General features: G+C 40.1%; 1 protein-coding gene across 1 annotated transcript in view; it reads right to left on the reverse strand.

Annotated features, from left to right (window-relative positions):
- RGS7BP (regulator of G protein signaling 7 binding protein) overlaps nt 1–24,712 on the reverse strand; it is a 98,581-nt gene that overhangs the window by 19,849 nt on the left and 54,020 nt on the right. Inside the window, exons 3-4 of the mRNA XM_036067046.2 lie at nt 20,754–20,884; nt 3,345–3,492 (exon numbers count right to left, since the gene is read on the reverse strand). Of these exons, the coding sequence (XP_035922939.1) occupies nt 3,345–3,492; nt 20,754–20,884 (279 nt within the window). The remainder of the gene's footprint in view (nt 1–3,344; nt 3,493–20,753; nt 20,885–24,712) is intronic.

Genomic DNA, 24,712 nt, shown 5'->3' on the forward strand with positions numbered 1-24,712 from the left:
TAGGCTCCACACTGAGTGCAGAGCCCAGTGTGGGGCCCGAACCCATGAACCCAAGATCAAGACCTGAGCCTAGATCAAGAGTAGGACACTCGACCAGCTGAACCACCCAGGATCCCCTCTCCCTCAATTTTGAATAATAACTTGCTGAGAATTCTTGGTGAAATTTTTTTCCTTTCAGCACTTTGAATATGTTATGCCACCCTCTTCTGGATTGCAAGATTTCTGTTGAAAAATCTGCTGGCATACTTATGGGGTTTCTCTTGCTGCTTTTAAGATTCTCTCTTTAACTTTTATAATTTTTTTTTTTTTTAAGAATTTATTTATTTATTTGAGAGAGAGAATGAGATAGAGAGAGCATGAGAGGGGGGAGGGTCAGAGGGAGAAGCAGACTCCCCACTAAGCAGGGAGCCCAATGCGGGACTCGATCCCAGGACTCCAGGATCATGACCTGAGCCGAAGGCAGTTGCTTAACCAACTGAGCCACCCAGGCGCCCCATAATTTTAATTATTATTAAAATTACCATTTTAATTCTAGCGTCTCTTTTTGTGGATCTCTTTGTTTCATTTTGTTCAGGACTTTCTGTGCTTCTTAAACCTGGATTTCTTCCCTAGATTAGAAAAGTTTTCAACTATTATTTCTTCAAATAAGTTTTCTGGCCTTTTTTCTCTATCTTCCCTTTCTGGAATCTCGATAAGGCAAACATTATTCCACTTGATGTCTCAGAGGTCCCTTAAATTATCTTCATTCTCTACAATTCTTTTTTCTTTTTGCTCTTCTGCTCAGGTGACTTCTATTGCTTTCTCTTCTAGCTTGCTGATCAGATTTTTGGCTTCATCCAGTCTGCTCTTGAACCCCTTCAGTATACTTTTCAGTTTAGTTATTGTATTCTTCAGCTCTGTAACTACTCTTTAGAACTTTCTTATATTTACTGTCTCTTTGTTGAGGATTTCCATATTCATCCATTCTTCTGAGTTCACTGAGCATCTTTATGACTATTACTTTAAACTCCTTATCACATAGGTTGCTTATGTCTGTTTCATTAATATTTTTCTCTGATATTTTATCTTGTTTTTTTGTTTGAAACATAATGTTTTGTTGAAACACTTTGTCTTATTCTCTGTGTTTGTTTGTATGTATTAGTCAAATTCACTACCCCTTCCAATATTGGAAGAATGTCTTTGGGCAGGAGAGGTCATGTGGAACCCAGATATGCAATCCCCTCTGACCACCGGAACTAGGTGCTCAAGGATTATCCTCAATATGGACTGCACACACCCATCTGCTGTGGCAGGGTTGTATCTGTGGTATGGGGGTGGGTGGGATTGGCCCTTGGTCTGGCTGTGACATGTGGTTTTGCTCTGATGGTGTGTGGGATTCTCACCTGAGCATGCCCACCAGCTCTAATAGGTTAGAGGGATAGTTCCAAAATGGTGCCCACCAGCACCAAACTTAGCAAGGTAGGGAGAGGTCACATATATATTGGCTGCCATTGTCTCTGTCTCTATATAAGGTCCCAACACTTTCCTGCCTCTCTGGGAAGTGCTTTAAGATTAGTAAGTTGGTTTCCTTCACATACGATCTAGGAACTTTTCAAATTCATGTTTTTGTGCTGGGTCCCAGGGCAAGCAAATCTGTGCATGAGTCCTTAAGAGTGGGTTCTCCATTCCCTTCAGTTTTATAGTTATCCTGGATATAATCCTCATTGGCTTTCAAAGTCTGGCATTTAGGGGGTCTCATATCTCTCATGCAGGGCCTAAGGGTTGGAAGCCTGATGTGGAGCACAGACCCCTCACTTCTTAGGAAAAAGTTCTGTACTTTTGAGACCCTTCCTGATTGTGGATCCCAGCACTTATGGTGGAGTCTTTTTTGGCAAGGCAGGGTCTTTGCTTCTCCTACCTATCTCAGTGCTGTCCTTTTTGTCCTTTGTTGTGGAGGCTCTGGTCATCCAATTTGCTGGTCTTTTTCAGAGGAAATTATTATTGTATATTTGTTGGGTCCATGGGAGGGAGTGAGTTCACATCTTATGACACCATCTTGAACCTAACTGCACCCTCTCTTATTTTTATTGCCAGCCATAGCTTGCTTTCTTACAAGCTCAAAAGGCTTAGATATAGTTGCTGTGCAAGGTGCCTGAAAGGGAAAATGTCTTTGCTGATGGATTATGCCCTGATCATGGCACTCTGGCAGATATTTCTTCCTGGGAATAGAGCAAAGCATTTTCTATTTCATAAATTAAGATAAATCATTCCCTCACCATTTGTCTATAGCTGTATCAGACCATGCCAAACAGCTTTATTGTTTGAATTGTTAGATTTCCAAGCTTATACAAAATCCAAGTTTTATTAATAGCACATAATTACCACATGCTTCAATTTTCTATAAACACAGAAATTCAGTAATTAGCTTTAGAATTATATTACAATATGAAAGTAGAACCACAATGGCTATAAATGCCATTGTGTGTTACATTTCTAAAAATAAAAAAATAAAATGTTCATTATCTTGTCAATGATTCAACTCCACACAAAGCACTCAGTGGAATTGCCCAGTATTCATTCAACTGCTTTGTGTCAGCTCTAGGGACATTAGTAGCAAAGGACATGAGATCACTATGAAGGCCAATAAACAAGGGCCTCATCTTCCTGCCTCACAGAATGGCATTTTTAGCATCTAGATGAGCCATGGCATGTATTATTATGTTATTATTGCTTCCTTTCCCCAAATGAAATTGAATCACTGTAGAATCACTTCTCAAGAAGGAAACTCCCTCTCTATCAGTGAGCTACTGCTTGTTAAGACAAATGCATTAACTTGCTTTGATCACTAAGGGGCCATCAGCTACATTCTGGGAAAGCAAGAGAAGGGAGCTCTATGAAAAGCTGTCAACTGGACAGAATGCTTAGCCTCTGACTGACAGCTCAGCAGGCCATTCCATACACCTGAAATGCAAGAATCTACTGTTGACATCTCTGCATGATTTTGGATTCTCCTTTAAACAAATGGAAATTTTGGTCCCTAGCCCAGTGGGTGAGCTGTGATGGTATATAGATTCAACTTTCTCCCTTCCCAAGGAAGCACACTATTTTCATTTCCATGGAGACACAATGTGGTAGAGTGGGATAAAAAGAGGCTTGGGAGCCTGTGACTACTGGAAATTCTGCTAACATTCTACTGCAGGATTTAGACTCCTTACCTTCTGTTGCCTCAATTTTCTGAGATTTCTAAAATCTGAATCTGAAAGACAAAAGCTGAATCTGAAAGAGAAAAATCTCAACTTTTATAGCCCTTAAGAGTATTAACTGGAGGAATACTGGAAGTCTATTTAGGGTTACTTCCCACTTACCTTTCAGTGTTCTCGATGTCTGTGGAAACCTGCCAGGAATGTTGCTGAATATCTACAGGGGATGATGAGGAGTCCTCTAGAGCAGGTGTTTCAGTACTCTCCTCAATTTTGCAATCCAAACTCTTGGTTCCCCCACCAGGCTCCTTTCCTAAGTTGGGGGTGGTGGTGGGGGTGTTGGTAAAGAGAAAAAGACAAGAAATCATAAATTCAAGTTCTTTAGCCAAGATATCATTGCAAGGATTGTCTGTGCTTTGAGTCAGAGGCTCCATTAACCCCAGTTACTTTCTGAATACTAAATACAATACCAATTCAGTTGTTTCTGAATAACATGAATATAGATATCTCTATCTCTAGCTATATAAATATATGTACTTGTGTGTTTAGCATGTTTCACAAGATAGTTTGTAGATCCCAGTTTGTAGATACCCAAGATCAAGGTAAAAGTCAGTCTTTGATGGAGTACGGGGACTCTATAATCCATTCTTAGTGAGGTAGATCAGGTCAGCTTGAGAGGGGAGTTTCAGCCTATGAAATCGAGCTGCTTTTTTGTTCTTTGATTCAAGGGCAACTAAGACGGCCAGGAGCAGGTGACACCCAGCAGGAAGAATGGGAGCTCCTGCCCTTCTCTCTGACTCTGACACTGTCTTGGATTCATATCCCTTAAACAAATAGAAGTTTTGGGACCCAGTATGTGGAAAGAAGTATTATCTTAGAATGTAGGAAACAGGAGATTGTGGACTTGCCTTCCATTTCCTTGGCTTTCCAACCTCCTTCCGTTTATCCTTCTATGAGGAAATAGTTCAGCCTCAAGATCCAGACTGGCTCTGCTGGGACCATAAAGTGCCATCGACTAAAGTGCCATGTACTTCCTGGGTAGCCATCCACAGCAGTGCACTGCCAGTCCAAGACTTGTATTTACCATGCCTCATCTCAAGTGAATAAATCAGTACTTTCCAGAAACAAATCTCCAAATTGGTTCAGTAATAAATTCATATGAAAATAAATGGGAGTTATAATCTATGGCCCAGATATCGTCTGTTAACATCTTTTATTTAGGGGCGCCTGGGTGGCTCAGTCATTAAGCGTCTGCCTTCGGCTCAGGTCATGGTCCCAAGGTCCTGGGATCGAGCCCCCCGCATTGGGCTCCCTGCTCGGCGGGAAGCCTGCTTCTCCCTCTCCCACTCCCCCTGCTTGTGTTCCCTCTCTTGCTGTGTCTCTCTCTGTCAAATAAATAAAAAAAATTAAAAAAAAAAAACATCTTTTATTTGGCCTTGAACATTGTCATTTGCAAGGGTGTGTCCTGGTATCATGGGAATGGCTTATGAAGCGGGAGATCTGAGTTTTATCAGTTGTTCCTTCACTCTTTGATTCATTTATTCACTTACAAACATTTCCCGAGTGTTAGCCAAGTATCAGGTACTGGGCTTGATGCTAGATTGTTTCTTTTACTCTTTTATTCAGTGTTATTTGTAGTATGTAGCTGCAGCTGTAGAGGAGTTGTTAAGAATTTGTGATAGCCCATATCATTGAATATTCATGAGATAGCAGCTACACCAGGTTACCTCTTAGCTCAGTTTCCCTAATCCTGATGTGTGTTTTGCATGGTTAAAAAAAAAACAATATAGGGGCGCCTGCATGGCTCAGTCGGTCAAGCATCTGCCTTCGGCTCAGGTCATGATCTCAGAGTCCTGGGGTCGAGCCCCGCATTGGGCTCCCCGCTCGGTGGCGAATGGGCTGCTCCCTCTCCCTCTCCCTCTACTCCTCCCAGCCACTCGTACTCTCTCTCTTCTCTCAAATAAATTAATAAAATCTTAAAAAAACTCAATATAAACAGAAAAATTAAAGACACTTGTGAACAGGATGGTAAAATCTAATAGGAAGATTTCCCCTTGGATTCCTGACTGAAGGAGACTAGCAAAAATCTCATCCCTGTCATTTCTAACCTATATGGCAGCAACACGAGGAAAAAGAGACAAGCGATTAAGTGGTTATTAACTGTACGCCATTCATCAACCTATAGTAGAAATGGACCTCTGAATTTTCAGCCAAAGCACAAACATAAGTTTACTGATGAGAACTTTTGATCCTTTTGTGTGTACTTTATGCTCATTGATCCTGAGTGATGGAATTGCTTTTCCAATTTTATGGTATACTGTTGGGGTGAAATTTAATTAAGCACGTAATTTAGCATATTACCATTTCACAGTTGGAGGGCACTGACCTCTTAAAAGCAATTGCATCGCGCTTCCTGGGAGAGTGCAACAAATACAGTCCATCTGCCACCCCCCGCTGAGCAAGGTCCGCCTTAGGATGCAGTTCCACAGGGGTGGCTAAGATCTGAGAGAGAAGCAAAAGGCGGGGGTGGGGGAGTGGGGGGCTCCTTAAACCCAGTCCTCTGCTGCTCAGAACTCTGAAGGATTGGGCCATCTGAAAGCACACATGGTTCCCGTGGTCCTCCTGTGGAGTAGAAATGCCTTGGGGAACACAGTATGGTTTGGGCAGCAAAGGGGAAAGGAAGAAGATACACTTATGGGCTTATGGGCTTTGCTTGGCTTGGGGCCACTGTAGCCCCTGTCCTGTGGTCAGAGCTTTCATTCGGATGAGGACAGGGGAGGACACACTCTTTCTCTGAGTCCTCTCTCTACCTCCCTCATATATATATATATATATATATATATACACTTTTTACACGAAAAGGCATAAATAAAATCCAATCCACAATCAGTGTGTTTATACTTACTGCCCGTAATACTTCCATAATACTTACATAAGACAAAGATCATTCTATAACCTTTTCAAAGTAAAATAACTGTTCATATATTCCCGAAACACACCTGTGAGCTTGTAATGCCAAGTCATCTCCTCCTTCTCCTCATTTCTCAGTGACTAGTTCTAACTCTGCTAATATAGATGAACAAAAATAAAAACCTTGGATGCTGGGCTTGCAAGATAGTGCTATCAGCTCACACAATCTCTGCAGAATTTTGATCATATTGTATCTTCTCTGGCTGAAACATCTTAAAAAGACAGAAGGGATCAGTATGAATTTAAGGGGTTTTCAATTCCAGAGTATTTGTGGGGTCAAGTTCACTCTGCACGTAGATAATAATTGCTTTCATGTACTCAGCGCATCCCTTCCCAGTACAGAGTCTGTTTATTGCCTTCATGGTACTCGTCTCTTAGAAATTATCTTGCTTATGTATTTGTTAACAAATTAAATACATTTTTAATAGTATATAAATTTGAATATGCTTTTTTCTTGTAGCTCTTTCATATCTCTAATGCTGTGTATTCATGGCTCCTGATTTCTTTGTATACCATCTCTTGAGTTCCACATCTTTAGCTTTCTTGGATTCAGTTTTGTTGCAGCATATCCTCGACTAATTATTTCAGAGCATATCTGTGGAATGCAAAATTTTTTACTCTTTAAGTAACGAAAATACTTTTTTCTTCTCTCTTTCTCTCTCTTTGTGCTCACGCTTAAATTTTAATTGGCTGGATGTAGAAATCTATCTTCAAAGTAAGTTTCTCTCAAACTTGGAAGATACTATGTCCTTATCTTAATGTCCATATCCAGAGTGATTTGTATGTAGCCTGTTTACGGCTCTCTGAAAAATTTTTAGGGTATTATCTTTAAATTTTTAATTATTGAGATGGCTCCCTAAATAGTGTAAGTGTAGCTTCTCTTCATGTTAATCTTTGTTGGCATTTGCAATCTCTCATCTCCCTTTTTTTATTTTGAAAATTTGCAAACCTACTGTAAACTTGCAATAATACAATGGACACCCAGATATTCTTGTTTTACCAACTGTTAACATTTAGCTATATTTTCTTTTATTTCTCTCTCTGTATCTCTCTATATGTATGTATATGTATATAGGTTTCATATATAGAGATTATATGTCTTATATATAACTTATATATATATAAAACTATATATTTAAATATAATTTTAATGACCCATTTAAGAGTACGTTGCAGTCATTAATGGCACTTTATTCTAAATACTCCAGCATATATCTCCTAAAGAACAAGTATGTTTTCCTCCGTAAGCTCAAAATAATGATCACGCCAAAAAAAATATTTAACTTGGATTAAATATGATTCAATACAGTTTGATACAATACTATTATTTAATATATAGATTATATTCACATTTCCCCAATTGTTTCAATAATGTTTTTTTCTAGCTTTTTTTTAATTGAAGGCTCCGGTTAAGGATTGTGCACTGCATTTGGTTGTCCTTTTTGTTTACTCTCCTTTTATGTAGAACAGCACCCTTGTCTTTTTGTCTTTCACGTCATTAATATTTTTGAATGAAGAGTTCAGGCCAGTTGTTTTAGAGAGAGTCTTTCAGTTTGGATTCGTCTTCTTGTTTCTGCATGCGTAGGTTCAGCGTAAACATTTTTCGGCAAGCATATTATAGAAGTGATATTGTATCTTTCTTAGTGCAGTGCATCAGAAAGCTCATAAGTCACTTTGTCCCATTATTGTTAGTTAAGTATTATTGATTGCTTGGTTTCTGCCAAAAGGTTTCATTCCAATGGGAAAAAGGGATCCACCATTATAGATGTACCCTTTTCCCTTAGTGGTTACTAAGTACTCTATGGAGTGATTCATTGAGATGTTATGGCATTTTCAATTTAAGTATTTCTTTCTTTTAGGTTTGGGAAAAGTTTTTCTATTTTTCTTGGTTATCTACTTCTCTGTTCTCTCCATTCTTTCAGAATTCCTCTTTCTTATTGGAGTCTCTGGAACCATCCTATATGTTTCTTTTCTTTCTTTTTTTTTTTTTTTAAGATTTTATTATTTATTTATTTATTTGCCAGAGAAAGAATGAGAGAGAGAGCACAAGCAGGGGGAGTGGCAGGCAGAGGGTGAAGTAAGCTCCCTGCTGAGCAAGGAGCCCGACACGGGACTTGATTCCAGGACCCCAGGATCATGACCCTAGCCGAAGACAGATGCCCAATGACTGAGCCACCCAACCTATATGTTTCTTAACTATTCCCCATACTCCACATTTATTTTGGGGGTTGAATTCTGGGAGAATACCTTGACTTGATCTTATAGTTCACTATTTTAGGGTCTAAGCATATTCATTATAATAATTGTTAAGAACTGTGAAGGGTCCGAGATTTTACTCTACCTGTGAGTTAGCCTGCCACAGTCTCATGGATCGTGGAAGAAGACTTGAGACTTCTCAGTCAGAGACAGAAACAGTTCATTACTCACAGAACAGCAGTGGCCAGACTATAAGCATTTGTGTTGGTTTCTTGAGTCCTAATTCCCACAGGGAGACACAGAAAGGGCCAGATCACTACCTGTGGAACATGGGGCCGTGTGACAGGAGAGGAACCCTGAGCTTGGGGATCCTGTCTTCTATAAGCATGTCTGTCCTTTGCCCCAGAGGGAAACATTTTCATTATACTGAATAGTCAGTATGCCCTGCTCTGGAGACAGACATTATCTCTATTTTCCAAGGCATTTACTAAATAAATATACTTGAAAAGATACTATAAAACAAAGGGCAGTCAATGCCTCACTGTGCAAGATGTACAGAAATGCAAGAGACTGGAGGGTTGGCTCCCAATACCAATTAACCCATCTATTTAGTTTTTATTTGATTGATAACATTTTTATCCCCAACAAATCTGGCTGCATTCTTTTTGTTACAGACTATTATTGTTTTATGGGTATGGTAAACTCATAAATCTCTCTAAGAATATCAACTACATATATTTTAAATTCTTCATCTGTTCCCACTTTCAAATTTGTTCTTCAAGAATTAGTTGTTGCATTTGGCATCCCCTTTCTGGCGTGTTGGCTTTTTTATTATTTTTTAAAAATTTGACATCCCTGGATGTCTATCCAGATTTATCTATGAGGATCTCTGTTTGCCTATCATTCTGATTATAGTGTCTTCCTTCTGGTTATTGAGGAGAAGGGACAGGATGTGTGGCTGCAAAATGTGTGTTTCAAGCTTGTCTTCTGGGTGTTTCTCATCTCCAGTGATAAGTTACCTGGGCACTTGGCCTGGTTTTTGGGCCCCCTGTCTACTCAGAGTTTCCTGTTTAAAACTCCTACCACAGCGACATACACTGAGCAATTTAGCCTGGGAAAAACACGGGAGTAATGTGCTCACTTTCTTTTTCTTCTACTGCTGTCTTTATGGAGGCGCAGAGTTATTTCACACTCTGCTCCGCTGCCCCGTCCTGACAGTCACACCAGATGTCCTCCTGGGGCGAGGAGCAGTGATGGTCTCTATTGCTCAGTGTGGGGCAGCCCAGCTTTTTCTGAATGCAATTTCAAACCTAATTTCCCTGACAACAGTTCCAGAAATCCTTCCTGTGATTTGCATTTGTTGATTCCAACTTCAAAGTATTTCTGGAATTGATTTTATTTTTGCAGTAATTTTCTCCTGCTTGAATTTCTTTTGTTTCTTTTTGAGTGTCTTATCAGCTATGGTTTCTCCTGTTCATTTATATCCACCAATCCATTCCCAATAGCTTTGGAGCTTTGCGAAATTCTCCAAAATTTCTGGTTTGTGGAGGGCATCCTTCCTTGTTTTTCAGGGGTATAGAAGACTATACTCTTTAGCTAATCTCTATTTTCTTTTCCTCTTACAGTTAGGAGGGGCCACGTGACAGAGCTACGGCCAATGGATTGTAAGTAGGAGTGATGTATGCCTCTTCCAAATTGGCTCCTAAAAATCTTCCCATGTGATTCCACTTGCTTTCTTTTCTCCTTCTGACCTTTGAATGGATGTGGATAATGGAAAGAGCAACACTGCCCAGCCATCCCAGCTCTGGCATTGGACTATGATGTGGATAAATAATGAACTCTTATTGTTCTAATCTGTCAAGATTTGGTGTTGTTTCATGCAGTAGTTACTCTACCCTGACAAATCTAAGAAATAATATGGATTTTTTTTCATTATATCTTCTTCTGTTATTTCAATGGATTTTCGTACGAGGGGAAATACAGGAATGAGTTCAGTCTCACATCTCTGGACAAGATTTTCCACCAATTAAACTCCTCTTTTGGTGACAGATGCAGAATGAAAGCTGTTCATTCATTCGTTCAGTAGTTATTAATTGGAACTCTCCTCTAGGCACTATGCTAAATTCTGAGGATACAGAGGTGAACACACTCAAGGAGATCAAATCTAGAGAGGACAACAGACAAGAAACCAGGTAACTACCCCTCCATGTAAAAGGTGTTAAAATCTGTGCCATGGAGATGTGTGGAGGACATACTGAGTGTGTATCAGCCCAGCATTGGAGGGCCACAAAAGGCTTCCTGTAGGAAGTCCCATCTCAGTTCTGACCCAGAAACTAGGCCAGATGAAAGGGATGGATGTGAAGTGGATAATATGTTCCAGGTACAAGGAGCAACTGAAAAGAAGGTGCAAGTTCAGGTACCTACAACTAGTTCAAAATGCCTGGAGAGTGGCACGGTAAGGTATGGGGGGGCTGGTGAGGTGGGGGTTGCTACTGAAAGAGGAGGCTGGAAAAATTAGGGTCAGTTCATACATATTCTTCTGAGCTACATTAACGAGTCAGCAGAGGAGTGCTCCACAACCCTGGACAGTGGCCAACTGGAGTTCTTTATCTGTAGCTTCCCTGCTTTGACCAGCTGTCCTCGGAGTGGAGTACCAGTTCTCTAACATCAGGTGGGCTCTCTGCCCTGCTCTCAGGAAAGGGACCAACCAGCTTGCAAATGGTAACTTCAGGTCAATGTTTTACTTTACCCAAGAGAGTGAATATGCATTTAAAATAATTTCTGATTATGAAATGAAAAACTCTGGCCCCTGAAAAATCAATTTCAGGCCTCAGTGAACAAATATTTGCTCAAGTTGGGGACAGAGGTAGGGGAGAGAGTCCGTACAGTACCTTGAAATCATACTAAGCTGGCTTCATCACTGTTAAGAACTAAGACATCAAAAAGTTGGCCACTTTCCTCAGGGCCTTGCAAAGCTTTTTGCCTTCAGCTCCTTTGGGATTTCCATGTATTTTTAGCTTGTTTATGGATAATATAATAGGCATGTTTGAGGAAAAGTTAAGGGAAACCACCCATGAAGCACATACCAGTTTGGAAAGCTGGTTATTCTTATATTCGTGAGAAATGGTCAGTTGTTTGGGAGAAATAAAAACACATCTGATTGTGGGGCAGCCTCAAGAGTTCAATAGAGCACCCTCCACCGCAGATATCCTAGGCACTGTCCCTGGCAGATGGGGCTGGGGTCCTTTATTTATAGTGGGAGTTTCTTTATCACACTCGACTTTGACTTTCATCCTCCTGATTTCTTATTTCTCCCACCCTTTTTCTTCTCTATCCATATTTACCTCAATTCCTTTTCCATTTCTCCCTTCCATTCCTTCTTGCTTTCCTGCCCATCTTCAGTCCACCAGTGACACTGGGAAGCACTGTTCTAGACAGTGTCTCTTTGGAGGCCCTGAGTTTGACCTCTGGTGTCTAGCAATGTCAATATTATCCATTTTCGTAAATTTCCCCAGGAATCAAAACAAACCAAACCAGTCTTCTCTGAGCTAATATTATACCACTGCACTATCATTTCCTTGATGATAGGGACAAATTTCCTATGTTCTTTGTACTCCTGACATGGAGTATCTGCTATGCTCAGGGAAGGCTTTTACAACAGTTTCATCCCGATGGTGAACAAGATGAACACGGTATACATGAGATGCATGTATGGAACCTTATCTAGATAGTTCTTCTCACTTTCAAGCATTTCCATAACTGGGAGATACACTGTGAAAAAAATGGAGGAAATGGAGGCTGTCTGTGGGGTATTCCACCTTTACTCCTGTGTTTCTAAAAAGCATGTAATTTACATAGAAATAAGTTATATTAATTCAGTTAGTTGCTTACCTGTATTAAAAAGTCATTTCAAAGGCTTTTCTACACTGTGGTAGGAAGATACTCACAGTGCCATAAAACACATAGTGGAAAATAAAAATGTTATCATCAGCAGAGCCCCTTTCTTACCCATGTACTGGAAAATAAACATTTTCCAATTCAGAAGAGATACAGAACTCTCCTCCTTTCCCCACAGTCCTTCTCTGTGCTCCTTATGGTACTGTAGTCCTAGCACTGCCCCCCAGAGTGTCAGCCATCTTGGTGGCTCCAGGTAGCCGTGTGAGAAAGCAGAAGCACAAGGCACCCCCTCCCCCCACCCCTGTAGCACAGGACAAGAGCAGATAAGGAGATGCATTTGGAGGAGGTCTCTATGAGGCTTTTCCTGCTCAATATCTGGCCCCCCTAAAGTAGAGCAAAACAATGTACAAGATATATTTACTGTATAATTAATTAATTCCAACTTTCCCATAATGGGTATCGTGGCTGAATCATGCTGCCTTTGGATCACAAAAATGCTATGTTTGTTTTATTTTATTTTATTTTATTTTATTTTATTTTATTAAATATAATCATTTCTTTGTCAGAATTCTTCACCCAAAGTAAAATATTTTATAAATCATTAAATGTTCTATGGAGTTAACTTTCCCTCTCGTCTTAGAACTAACTCTCCAACTTAGTGTTATTTTGGTAAGAAATTAAATACATAATGGATTTTAGCCATTAAACATGGTATTTTGAAATATTGTACACTAATCATTAAATAAGTCAAATCTATGGAAAAAATTCAACTAATGACACGACTATTTTTTCTTTCTTCATTTGATATGTTCTCTTGCCCTTTTCCAATGTAGCTTAATGGGAAATGGTCTGGTGTGGTGGGACAGTCAGAACTCGGCCGCGGGATTCATGTGCTATGTGACCTTGGGCAAGTTCTCTCTTTCGGCTTTGGGGGAAATAACAGTTGAGGATAAAATGAGGTAGCAGGTATGAAGCACCTGGCTGTAGAAAGTACACAGTGAGTGGAAGCTATTGTTACTGCTGTCATCCTAGTCCTCAACTGACATCTGCTTTGACAAAGTGTGGTTAATATGGTGCCCTATTCACTGTTTGGCATATGAAGACATGCAGAGAGAGTAATAGATGGTACTAGATGACCCTAGTTGTAGATTCCAGAAGGTGGTTATGTTTATATTCTTCAAACAGTCCAAGTTTGTCCTAGGATTGCATTCTTTGCATCAGACACCAGAGTTTATGAGGTTGTTCCCTTCTTGTCATTCAAATCTTAGATTAAATGGTATCTCTTCACAGAGCTTTGACCATCCCTTCTGGGTTAGCCGCCCAGTCACTTTCTAGGATTTCACCCATTCTGTTTTAATTGTGACATTACTGACATTGCACTTATTAGTATTTGGGATTTTTAGAACATTTGGATTTTTTTTTTCTTCTTTCTTTCTTTCTTCTTTCTTTCTTTCTTTTCTATTTCTCTGCATTAGATTATATACTCCACAATAACAGTGATCTCTTCAGCCTTGATCATTAAAGTCCCCTAGCACCTAGAACAGCAGCTTAGATATGATAGCTGCTCATTAAATTTTTGTTCAAAGAATGAATACATGTTTCCACGCAGAATTTGAATCATAGTCTGTTTTAAGATTCGTTCTGCTTCATTTCTTCTAACCTGCTGTTCTATTTTAGTATCAATTGCCTCATTACTTTGGAAAATAAAGCCTTTATTTGTGGCTGTATTCTGTTTTTATGTTGCTTATTTCTTTTATTGGTTTGGGTTATTTCCTTTCCATTTCTTAATAGGAGGCTTGAATACTTTGGAGTCTTTATTGCTCATATTCTATTCTTTGTCTTGAGTGCATCCTGTATTTTGCTGGATAGTAGTTCATTAATTTCTCATTATAGCATCTTGAGCTCTCAGCTTCCACTAGATTTTGAATTAAGATTTTTCAACTTTTAACATTCCTCTGTCCTTTCCCTTTGTGATTACAATACCCTCTGAGGACTTGGGGACAATTTTGCTGTAAGCTGGGGCCGAGAGGTGGAGCAGGGTCAGAGAGGGCCACTGACGGGGCAAGGTGAGACAAAAACACAGATGGAAAGCTCAAGTTCACACATGAAGGGGAGCTGCATTGGAGTGTTCTATGATCTCTGCTCCTTTGAGAATGGCTATGTTGCCAAAATGGATTGAGTGGGGAGAGAACGGGAGACAGGAAAGCCATGGTCAAAATAGCAGGGTCATTCGATTCCTTTAGAAATCTGGCTCCACTTTCCGCCAACAGAGGGAATGAGACCTGCAATCTCATTTCCTCGGGAGGCAGGCAACAGGCACTGATGGTCAATGCGATACATGAACTCACTTATGGAAAAAGATTGCCTACCTAAGTGTGAAGAAGAGAGAGCAACTATTTTGCACTATAAACATAGAAATTACACGCTGTCAAGCAGTGGTCCAATCTATAACTTCAAGTGTTAGAATATGAAGCTACAAAATGACTAAAATTATTCCCATCTGTCATCTTCTCGAAACAAACAATTCTTCAGAACCACATGCTACGTGGTACAACCCAATGCCTTTATTAAATCTGGATTTTACCTCACATTACTGTAATTGACTTTAATTTTGTTGGCCATGAAGAAAAGCATTTTATTGCTGTTTTTCTTCTTCTCCTCCTCCACCACTCCCTCCTCCTCCTCTTCCTTCTTCTTTTTGGCAGTAGCATGATCTTATAAATTATAAAAGATTTCCAAGTAGACTGTACCAATGAGGCTTAATGAGACAGCAAAAATGCAGAAGCATGGTGCATGGAAAGAGCATGAAGCTCCACTGAACATACTGTTAAGGACTAAGGATACTTATAACTGGCTTAATTGGGAGAGGAAAACAATCATCAGTACTAAATTCAAGCTCACTGGAGGAGCTTTAAAATGATTGGAGCCTTATTTTTCCCAGAAAGAAACCATGCTCCTTACTCTTGCAGTGACTGTGTGTGCCCTTTTTCTCCAAAGGGTAAGCTCATGTGTACTCAATGGTAAAACTAAATGTGAAATGGTAAAACTAAATGGTAAAACTCAATGGTAAAACTAAATGGTAAAACTAAATGTGATTTCTAAAGGAATCGAATGACCCTGCTATTTTGACCATAGCTTTCCTCTCTCTCATTCTCTCCCCACTCAGTCCATTTAGTTTTACCATTGAGTAGGCATGAGCTTACCCTTTGGAGAAAAAGGGCACACACAGGACACATTTAGTTTTACCACTGAGTACCACATTTACCAAGGACGTGGCTAACACCAAAGTCCAGTACTTGCTAGACTTTGGTGTTAGCCACGAGGTAACTAGAACTGAAAATAAATTAGAAGTCCACATAAATGTGAAACACTTTGGCTTCAGTATCTAATCTCAACCAAAACCAAAACTGGCCAGACTGGATGACTGGGTTACAATTCCTTCCTTTTCCCTGATGGAAAAGCAATAGTGAAGTAGAGGGGAATGGCCAGCCTGTAACACGCACACAGAGTGAGAGGAAATGAGCTAACCTAGAACTTATCCAAAATACCATTTTTTATCATACATTAGAAGAGACACACCAGAAAGAAATTCTAAGCAGAAAGATACTGAGAGAGTCACAGACTAGAATGGGAGTCACTATTCCTGAGACTGAGGACTATTGATTTCCTGAATGAAGGGACTTAGTGAGATCTTCTAGACAGGTCACCCCCCCAGCTGGAGGCCACACCAGAGATACCACTGTGTTTGGATAAAGAATATGTTATCCCACATCTTAAAACTTGGTAAACAGATTTGTGTATATCTGGTGAAAGGGGACTGCCTCCTGCTGCCACCTCTACCACCTTGCCTGAAGTTTGGAATCACCTACACTTCAGGTGCCACTCCATTGCTCATTTAAAACCTTTATGGGGCGCCTGGGGAGCTCAGTTGGTGAAGCTCAGGTCATGATCTTGGGGTCCTGGGATCGAGCCCCACATCGGGCTCCTTGTTCAGTGGGGAGTCTGCTTCTCCCTCTCCCTTTGTCCCTCTTCCCCATTCGTGCTCTCTCTCTCTAAATAAAATCTTAAATAAAAGAAAAAAATAAAGGCTTTATATATTTTTCCTTAATCACACATCCTGACTCCATTTCTTAGTAAGTCCCACTGGCAAAGCCTTCTTCCCACCCCTTCCCCATTTCTTGTTCTCATGCAGTAAGACTGCTTAGGCTTGCTGATTCCCCTGTGTCTACTAGTCTGCATAGGGACTTTATGTTTCTAGGACAAGATGCCTGTTATATCTCTTAATTTGCCCAACTCTTTTTTTAAAGATTTTATTTATTTATTTGAGACAGAATGAGAGAGAGAGAGAGAGCACATGAGAGAGGGGAGGGTCAGAGGGAGAAGCAGGCTCCCCCCGAGCAGGGAGCCCGATGCGGGACTCGATCCAGGGACTCCAGGATCATGACCTGAGCCGAAGGCAGTCGCTTAACCAACTGAACCACCCAGGCGCCCTTAATTTGCCCAACTCTTAAACACTCTCTTGTGCTGTGGTCTATGGATATATTTCCTCCTTTTTTTTTTTTTTTTTTAAAGATTTTATTTTTAAGTAATCTCTACATCCAAAGTGGGGCTTGGACTTACAACCCTGAGATCTAGACTCACATGCTCTACCGACCGAGCCAGCCAGGCTCCCCTGGACATATTTCTTCCAGTCATTTCTGGCAGTCCATGGTCATTGGAGTCAAGTGTTTCTATTCTTTTTAGACAGGGCCTTCCAGATTGCTAGTAGCAGATGTAATATACTTATTGTGTATTAGCTGGAGCCTTCTGGACACAGGTTACTCTCCAGTTTCCGATGATACCAAAGAAAAAAAAAAACAAAAACTAGTGACATCAGCTGATATTTTCTATGCTGTCCTAACAGTGGGAATATAAACTAGAGAACAAAGCCAGGAGTCGAAATCAATAATTATAGCATTAATCTCTTAGGTGTAATGAGGAAATTAATGGAGAGAATAAAGAAATAGAGAAGTGTAATACAAAAATGGGACCAGAAAAATTAAAAATGATTTCTTTAAAGGAACCATCCGTCTCCCAAGAGCTCGTATTTTATCTGGCATTCCAGAAATTTTCAGGGTATTTGTCTGGTGTGTATTTTCATACATGTTTTCTAGTGCCTTATTTTCTCTGGTTTAATGACATTTTCCTTGGGGCCTACTTTTAGTGACTTATTTCCATTCTCAATGTCATTTTTAAACTTTAAATAAGACTATTTTCTTTACAACTAGTTTGAAGATGTCGCACTAATAAGAAAATGTCCTTCTCCTCACTGCCTTACCTCTATGGGTTCTCAGACAGAGGTAACAATCCATAAGACAGTCAGCTCTTGGAGGGGTTTTCTGGAAACACAGGAGGTTTGCCAGGGGTAGATGGGATATACATACTTGAAAAGAGTAGAAAAGAATGGTTTGCTCATTATAGATGGGGATCAGAGAAGGTTATAAATGTATTCAGGTGAAGAAACGTCTCCATGAATTGTTCTTTTAATTTTTGTCAAGCAGCAAAAAAGTAAATTGAGGGGAGTTTCCGATTCAGTAGGTCTAGGGTGGGGCCAGTAATTTGCATTTCTAACAAGGGACGCTGGTGCTGCCAGGGCAGAGGCCAGAGGCCGGCCTTTGGGAACCACAGCTAGATTTCAAGGTCATGTGAAGGGCTGGCGGAGAAAGCGTGAGCCATCACACACAGCTCTCGCTACTACTTTGGTGTTTGCTTTTCATCACCTTGGGTGATAAAGAAGAAAAAGCTGAGAACAAAGTTGAAAGCATATACTTAGGTGACTAGAGAATGGCAAGGTGAGGAATTGGAAGTTTTAATTTGTATTCATATGGTGGGGAGATTTCCTTTCGTTTCGAAAGTAGACCAACAGCTCTCAATCCTCACTGTGTGGGTTTCAGAATCACCTGGAGTGCCCCCAGAGATTCTGATTCAGTAGGTCCTGGGTAGGATCCATGAGCCTGCATGTTTATTCAGCATCCTGGGTAATTTTGAAGCAGATTTTCTAAGGATTTGCACTTTAAGTAATACTGATTTTAGAAGAATAAAATAGATGTCCAAGCGGAGCTTAATCATACATGTGGGAGCAATCAAAGACGTTATCAGGCAGATTCTTTTTAGAGTTGTACATAGAAGGCTGGGTGCTAGAGTAGAGAGAAGGGGGGAATTATTTTTAAAAGAAGAGGCAGGGAAGGAAGCAGATCAGAGACTGACAATGAGGACAGGAGGCTGTGAAGACCAAATGAGCTGATCAGTTAAGAGGTGATGCTTTTTTTACTTGTGTGCTCAAGACCAAATACAATAAGGAAAAAACCTGGATGAGGGACTCCTTTTTCTTTCTTTTTTTTTTTTAATTTATTTTAGAGCGCACGCATGAGCCGGGGCAGGGGGAGTGTGGGGGTAGGGGGAGAGGAGGAACAGAGGGGGGCGGAGAGGGGACAAACAGACTCTGTGCTGAGTGGGGCTCCTTGAGGGGCTTGATCCCAGCATCCTGAGCTTATGACCCTGAGATTATGACCTGAGCTGAAATCAAGTCGGAAGCTCAACCGAATGAGCCATCCCGGCGCCCCTACTTTTTACTTCTAAATAGAGAGCTAGCAGAAAAGAGGCCATCTTTCAAAAGCCAATCGTGGAAAGACAGAGTAGGAGTGGATGGCAGGAGAGCAGGTGGTACCCCGAGGAGTTAGAGTGAGAGTGGAGGTGGAGACAGTGGGTGTTACGGACATGTCATCAATGAGGGCGATTCCAGTGGCAACACGGCCATGAAATAAAATACTGTAAGAGTAGCCAGTGCAGCCCTCAGAAAAAAACTATGTTGTTCTGTTCAGCCATGATTAAAAAGAGTGAAAATACTACTCTGTGAGTTTATGTGAGAATGTGTGTGTGTGTGTGTGAGAGACAGAGATTGAGAGCAGACAGGATAAGTGAAGACATTGGGCCAGGGACAACTTGTTGGAATGGCATCAGTGTATGTGAATATTCAATTTTCTGATCAGGCATCAGGAGTGTGTAGAAGCTCATCTCTCCAAACATGTTCACTTGCAGTAATAACAGAAGCAAAGAAGGAAACTGTTGAAAGTTCTGCCATTAGAAGGAAAAAGGAAAAAGAAATACTCATGTTTCCAGAAAATGTTCTCCTCACTCTGGAGCAGTGTAGCATAATCCTATTTTTAGTTCTGCCTTGTGCATATATCCATGAATACACAAGATTTGATTTTTTACAAGTACTTTGTCATGCCATTTACTTCCCCCCCAAATTCCATGCTCATATGATTTCAAATCTCTACTTTAACTGCTTCTTCCCTTGCAAGGTCCTGCTTTTTCCTTTCCTACTTGAACTTTATCTTCATAACCTAGCTCTACCTTTTCTATAAGATTTTCCCTGAATATTATAGGGCTTACTCTCTCAGGATTTAAATCACAGACAAGGATTACCTTCTACACATCATCCTATTCTTCTGAGCTCAAGCGACAAGTATTTGCATTCAGAAGCTTCCCAATAAATTACTATGCAATAAATGAGTAAAGAAAATATAGTTTGAATCCTCCACTAATAGAAACTTTTGGTTTCCTCCCCAGCATCTGTTCTAGTCCACCTGCTCCCATCATGTAATGGGCACTGGTTGGGTAGGGAGGACTCCTCCCTTAGCTCCAGGAATGGCCTTTGATTGCCTAAATCAATCGGTATAATTCCATCCCTCTGGCTAGAGTGACTGGTTCAAGTATAGACCCAAGATCCAACCTGGTCCAATCAGAATGAAGCTCAGGACATTTTCTAGTCTCCGGTGGGGAGAAATTCTCTTTATGGACCTTTTAGTAAGCAGATATGATGACTGGAACTGTGAGAATCAGTTTGCTAATGTGGGGGAAAGCCAACACCCAGGAGAAGGCAGAGTATCATTCAGCGGGTGAGGTAAAAGACTGACAAAACCACGCTAAAGTCCCTGCCATCTCTGGACGGTTCAGCCATTTGAGCCAATATGTTCCTTTATAGTTTAAGTCAAGGAATGAGACTTTTCTTTTACTCCTATGCCTCCCTGTTGTTGGTTGAGTTCCCCCTATTTTTAAATCTTTGAGACATAATATGTAATTTGTCTTCTTGCAGCCAAATTCAGTTAGGGAAAGAGCAGCGGTCTTGGATGGCATTTACCCCTAGTAAGATTGTTATATATATATATATAATATATATATATATATATTTTTTTTTTTTTTCTCTCTGTGCTGATTGTAACCAAAGCCATGTTCACAAGTGGTGAAATAATACATTTGAGAACAGTTTCTCCCACAGTTTCTGTTCAAGATGATTGGTGTTCTTCACACTTAGTACTGGTATAGACTTCTTTTATTAATTTGTATCAAATATTTCCTGAACATTTACATCCATTCCAATTGTGTGTAGGCAGGGTGCTTACAGGCCTTTGGAAAAGGTAAGCTTTTGTTTAACATCAGTGTTTATGGTGGTATGCTAAAGGCAGATACCTTTTCGATGAAACTGAAGAGACCCCAGCAGACATATGGATTTGAGCATCTCTGTTGTGTACATTTCCAAGCAGCACTGCAGCTGGATATAAAGCCGACAGATTTCTGGGTGGATCTCACCATCTTCCGGGCTGCAACAGAACGAAGGCGAAAAGCCGTGAGCATTTCTCAAGATTTCACTCCTCAGCCATTTGTCTCAGCTCCAAGGAGGGGGAAGGGGCGCAGAATGCTCAATAAAGATTCCTTTAAGCCTTGACTCTAAAATATAGGACTTCCTGCTTTCATAGCAATGACCAATGTCACAGTTCTTACATAAGCGTCTTCCTGACTAACAGCTCTTAATTTTTTTTCTCCCTTCAGCAGCAGATTTCTGCTGGGAGCTTAAAATCATAAATGTTTTAAGTAATTGAAAGTATCAGACATTTTCCTTTTACGTGTTGAAACAAGTTTCCAAAATACATGTAAGTCATAAGACTCTCCTAGCATGCAAGAAGAGATTAAAAACTCTTATTTTTAGAGAATCTAAGGAAGAGCTATTCAGTTACCAATTATGAGAGCTTTTTAATATTAAGGCCCTGGAATAATATGATTAGAGAGCCAAGATATCAGTTATTTTGATCAAGGTCTTTTGTCTCAGTCTGAAGGATATTCCTTTATTGTTTGCTATGGTTAATTTATAAAAGGCCAACAGATTTTAATGAAAACATAAAAATTTTATGAAGAAGAAAAGTAATATAATTCTAATAAGTATGCTTAACAATCTAAAGCTAATTAATTACTGAACTTATGCTCTAAAATTTATTCGGAAGTCCTTGAGCCTTTCTCTATTGACTATGATAAAATGTGTAAATGGGGGGCACCTGGGTGGCTCAGTCAGTTAAGCATCTACCTTCAGCTCAGGTCATGATCTGGGGGTCCTAGGATTGAGCCTTGCTTTGGGCTCCCTGCTCAGTGGGGAGTCTGCTTCTCCCTGTCCTCTACCTCCTCCTCCTCCCCCCCCATGCTCGTGCTCTTTCTGTCTCTCTCAAATAAATAAATAAAATCTTTAAAAAAATGTATAAATGGGAATATGATAAAACACGGAGCGATCACTTTTATTTTTATTAAGGGAATAGTTAGTTGTCATTAAAACTCTTTATATGCCACTAAAATAGCATGTGTTGAATAAAGCAAACTACATAAAGGGGATAAAATTTAGAGATACATTAGAAATGGAAGTGGCCTACAAGTGAGCTCTGTCACATGTCCTAATGTGTTATCTTCACTTCTATCCCCGTTCATTTAGAATGCAATGAAATCTGATTAAATAATGCAGCATTTGGATTTGATTCCTTTATAAAGTGGTCGCTGGCAAAATGTGAGGGGCAATTATCAGAAAAGAATGATGACTTGATTTTTATTTAAGCTCTGGACTCAGAGTATAAAGAATTTGCATTTACGCAGCACTTTACAATGATAATCAATCTTCATTTTCCATATTTATTTAGTAGATGAACCAGAGTTTATCTAACTATCTGGCTGATGTAACAGGAAAATGCACCATTTTTTGCCTCAGTAGTGTCGATGCCTGCAAAGTTACTGTCTTTCCTGTGTCAGAACAAAGTGCCTCAAAAGAGCTTACGTGCAAAATCTGGCTTTCTCCGTTAGTTTCTCATTTGTGTCTCATGGGTCCAGCCCTAGGCGAATGTTGGAAACAAGTGTCTCTTTTACCGAAGTCCCAGATTTTCTTTCAGAGCTTCCTCCCACAGGTGCCTTTCACCCTCCAGCTGCCCTCCTGCTCCCTGGGGTTCTTCCCTGCCCCCTGCACCGCACAGACTCAATGTCTCATTACTTCATCTCATCTTCAGCCTTTCTTTTTTTTTTTTTTTAAAGATTTTATTTATTTGACAGAGAGAGAGAGACAGTGAGAGAGGGAACACAAGCAGGGTGAGTGGGAGAGGGAGAAGCAGGCTTCCCACAGAGCAGGGAGCCCGATGCGGGGCTCAATCCCAGCACCCTGGGATCATGACCTGAGCCGAAGGCAGACGCTTAACGACTGAGCCACCCAGGCGCCCCTCATCTGCAGCCTTTCTAATGTCTCTGACTTTGTTCCATCCCTTCATGGTTCTGCTAGACGCTGGAGGGATAGTGGGCATTAATGGTTCATATAATAAAAAGTGATGTTCGTATATTTCCTGCTAATATGTTGATTTTGATAGGAAAATCTGAAGATAAGTGTCTCATCCCTACGGCAGGCTAGAGGAAAAATATTTTAAGGCAGGCAGGTTTTTCCTGTGCTGCTACATCATCCCAAAATAGTTGCCTGTTTTCACCTGTGTATAACATTGGCCCTGGTGGCACATAGACACATTAAAAAAAAAGAAACCTATGATAAATCTGTGGTATATATTGCACATTTGATGTGTGGGACAATTAGTCACTGTCATATCATTTCAAGCCATGGAATGTTCTTATTTTCAGAAGTACAAAATATGTGCCTAGTGGTTAGTTCCCAAAATATGCAAACTCATATATAGGTGACATTTTATGTAATTTCAACAAATGATTACCATATTAACATATCATAAGAACCAGTATATTTTTTTATCTTACAGCTAGGCAGTGAGCGATAAAGCTGTGTATTTAGTGCTCCCGAAAAAGGCAAGTCAGGACAGAGATTAAAATGTGTAATTCATAACATTCCCTCAGGTGCCATCTCCCTAACGCCTCTGTAACCAGGGGGATTCTCGAAACCGCGGAAGCGTTTTGCCCTTCCTAGATGTTACGGGAAGGAACTGAATAGGTGCCACCAGAAATATAATCTGCCCAACAAAAATTAATCAACACTAAGTTTGCATTATAAATTTGCCGGTTCACAAATTCTTACATATCCTTGCAGAGTATCCTTTAACATCTTGGAAAACTGAAGTACGAAGAAAGAAGTTAGTTAAAGAGCAGTGGCAAAGTTAACATACCATTCATGTGAGTGTTTCATGAGCTGCCTTGACCAAGTTCCATTAGCTTTAAGACTTATACAATTTGTTTCTCCCACTTCAGAGCTCTAAGCAGCATTACTGCTGCTGATCACTAAACGTTCCTTAAAAGACAGAATGTCCGATGACTTATAATATGTCTAATGCTATAAGCAGTGGACTGAGATACATTTTTGATAAGCATTAAGATCATGCAGGTTATTTTCATAACGAATAAGCAATAAAGTTAGAGCAGGGAGAATGCGGCAAAAGCCAAGAAAACAGCAGTGTAAAAGCTTGAAAACTTTCTAAGGATCAATTAGAAGGCCTGAGGAAGAATTTGCATTAAGAATTAGGCCTATGACTTCCTCCGGCACCTGGAAGCAATTGAACCGGGAGATGACTTTACCACGTATTGCTTAAGCTTCGTCTAAATGGATTCACTCTTATTAATAACAAGTTTAGGTCTAAGAGAGTCACCGCTGTGGTGGTGCCCATTTAATTCAGTCAAAGGCATTTTACAGGTTAGTGACTAGGTTGTGCTTAGTTACTTATTTTTCTATTGAGCATAAGTCAAGAGCTCACCTGATCATTTTGATGAATTTGAAAGTCTTAGTATTAATGAAAAACATCCTAAAGATTAACTTCAATGATATTCAGTGACTTGGAGCTCAGGTTGAAGCCAAAATCATTTAAATTAACTGTCAAATAATGAATCTTTCAATCAACTCCTGAAGGAGGAGAATCAAGATTTAATGTCTTAATCACAATATAAATCACAATATTGCCCAAGATGTCCCTTGGTAATGCAAGTCTGGATATACTTGGTGGCTATTCTTGTTTGGTAATTCAAAAAGTAATATGCTAAACACCCACCAGAATGGCTAAAATTAAAAAGCCTGCAAACGCCAAATGTTGCTGATGATATGGAGCAACAGAGACTCATCCATTGTTGATGGGAGTTAAAACAGTGCAACCGCCTTGAAGAGGGTTCGGGAAGTTTCTTAT

This window comes from Halichoerus grypus, chromosome 2 (assembly GCF_964656455.1).
Source record: "Halichoerus grypus chromosome 2, mHalGry1.hap1.1, whole genome shotgun sequence".
In the NCBI taxonomy this organism is placed as follows: Eukaryota; Metazoa; Chordata; class Mammalia; order Carnivora; family Phocidae; genus Halichoerus; species Halichoerus grypus.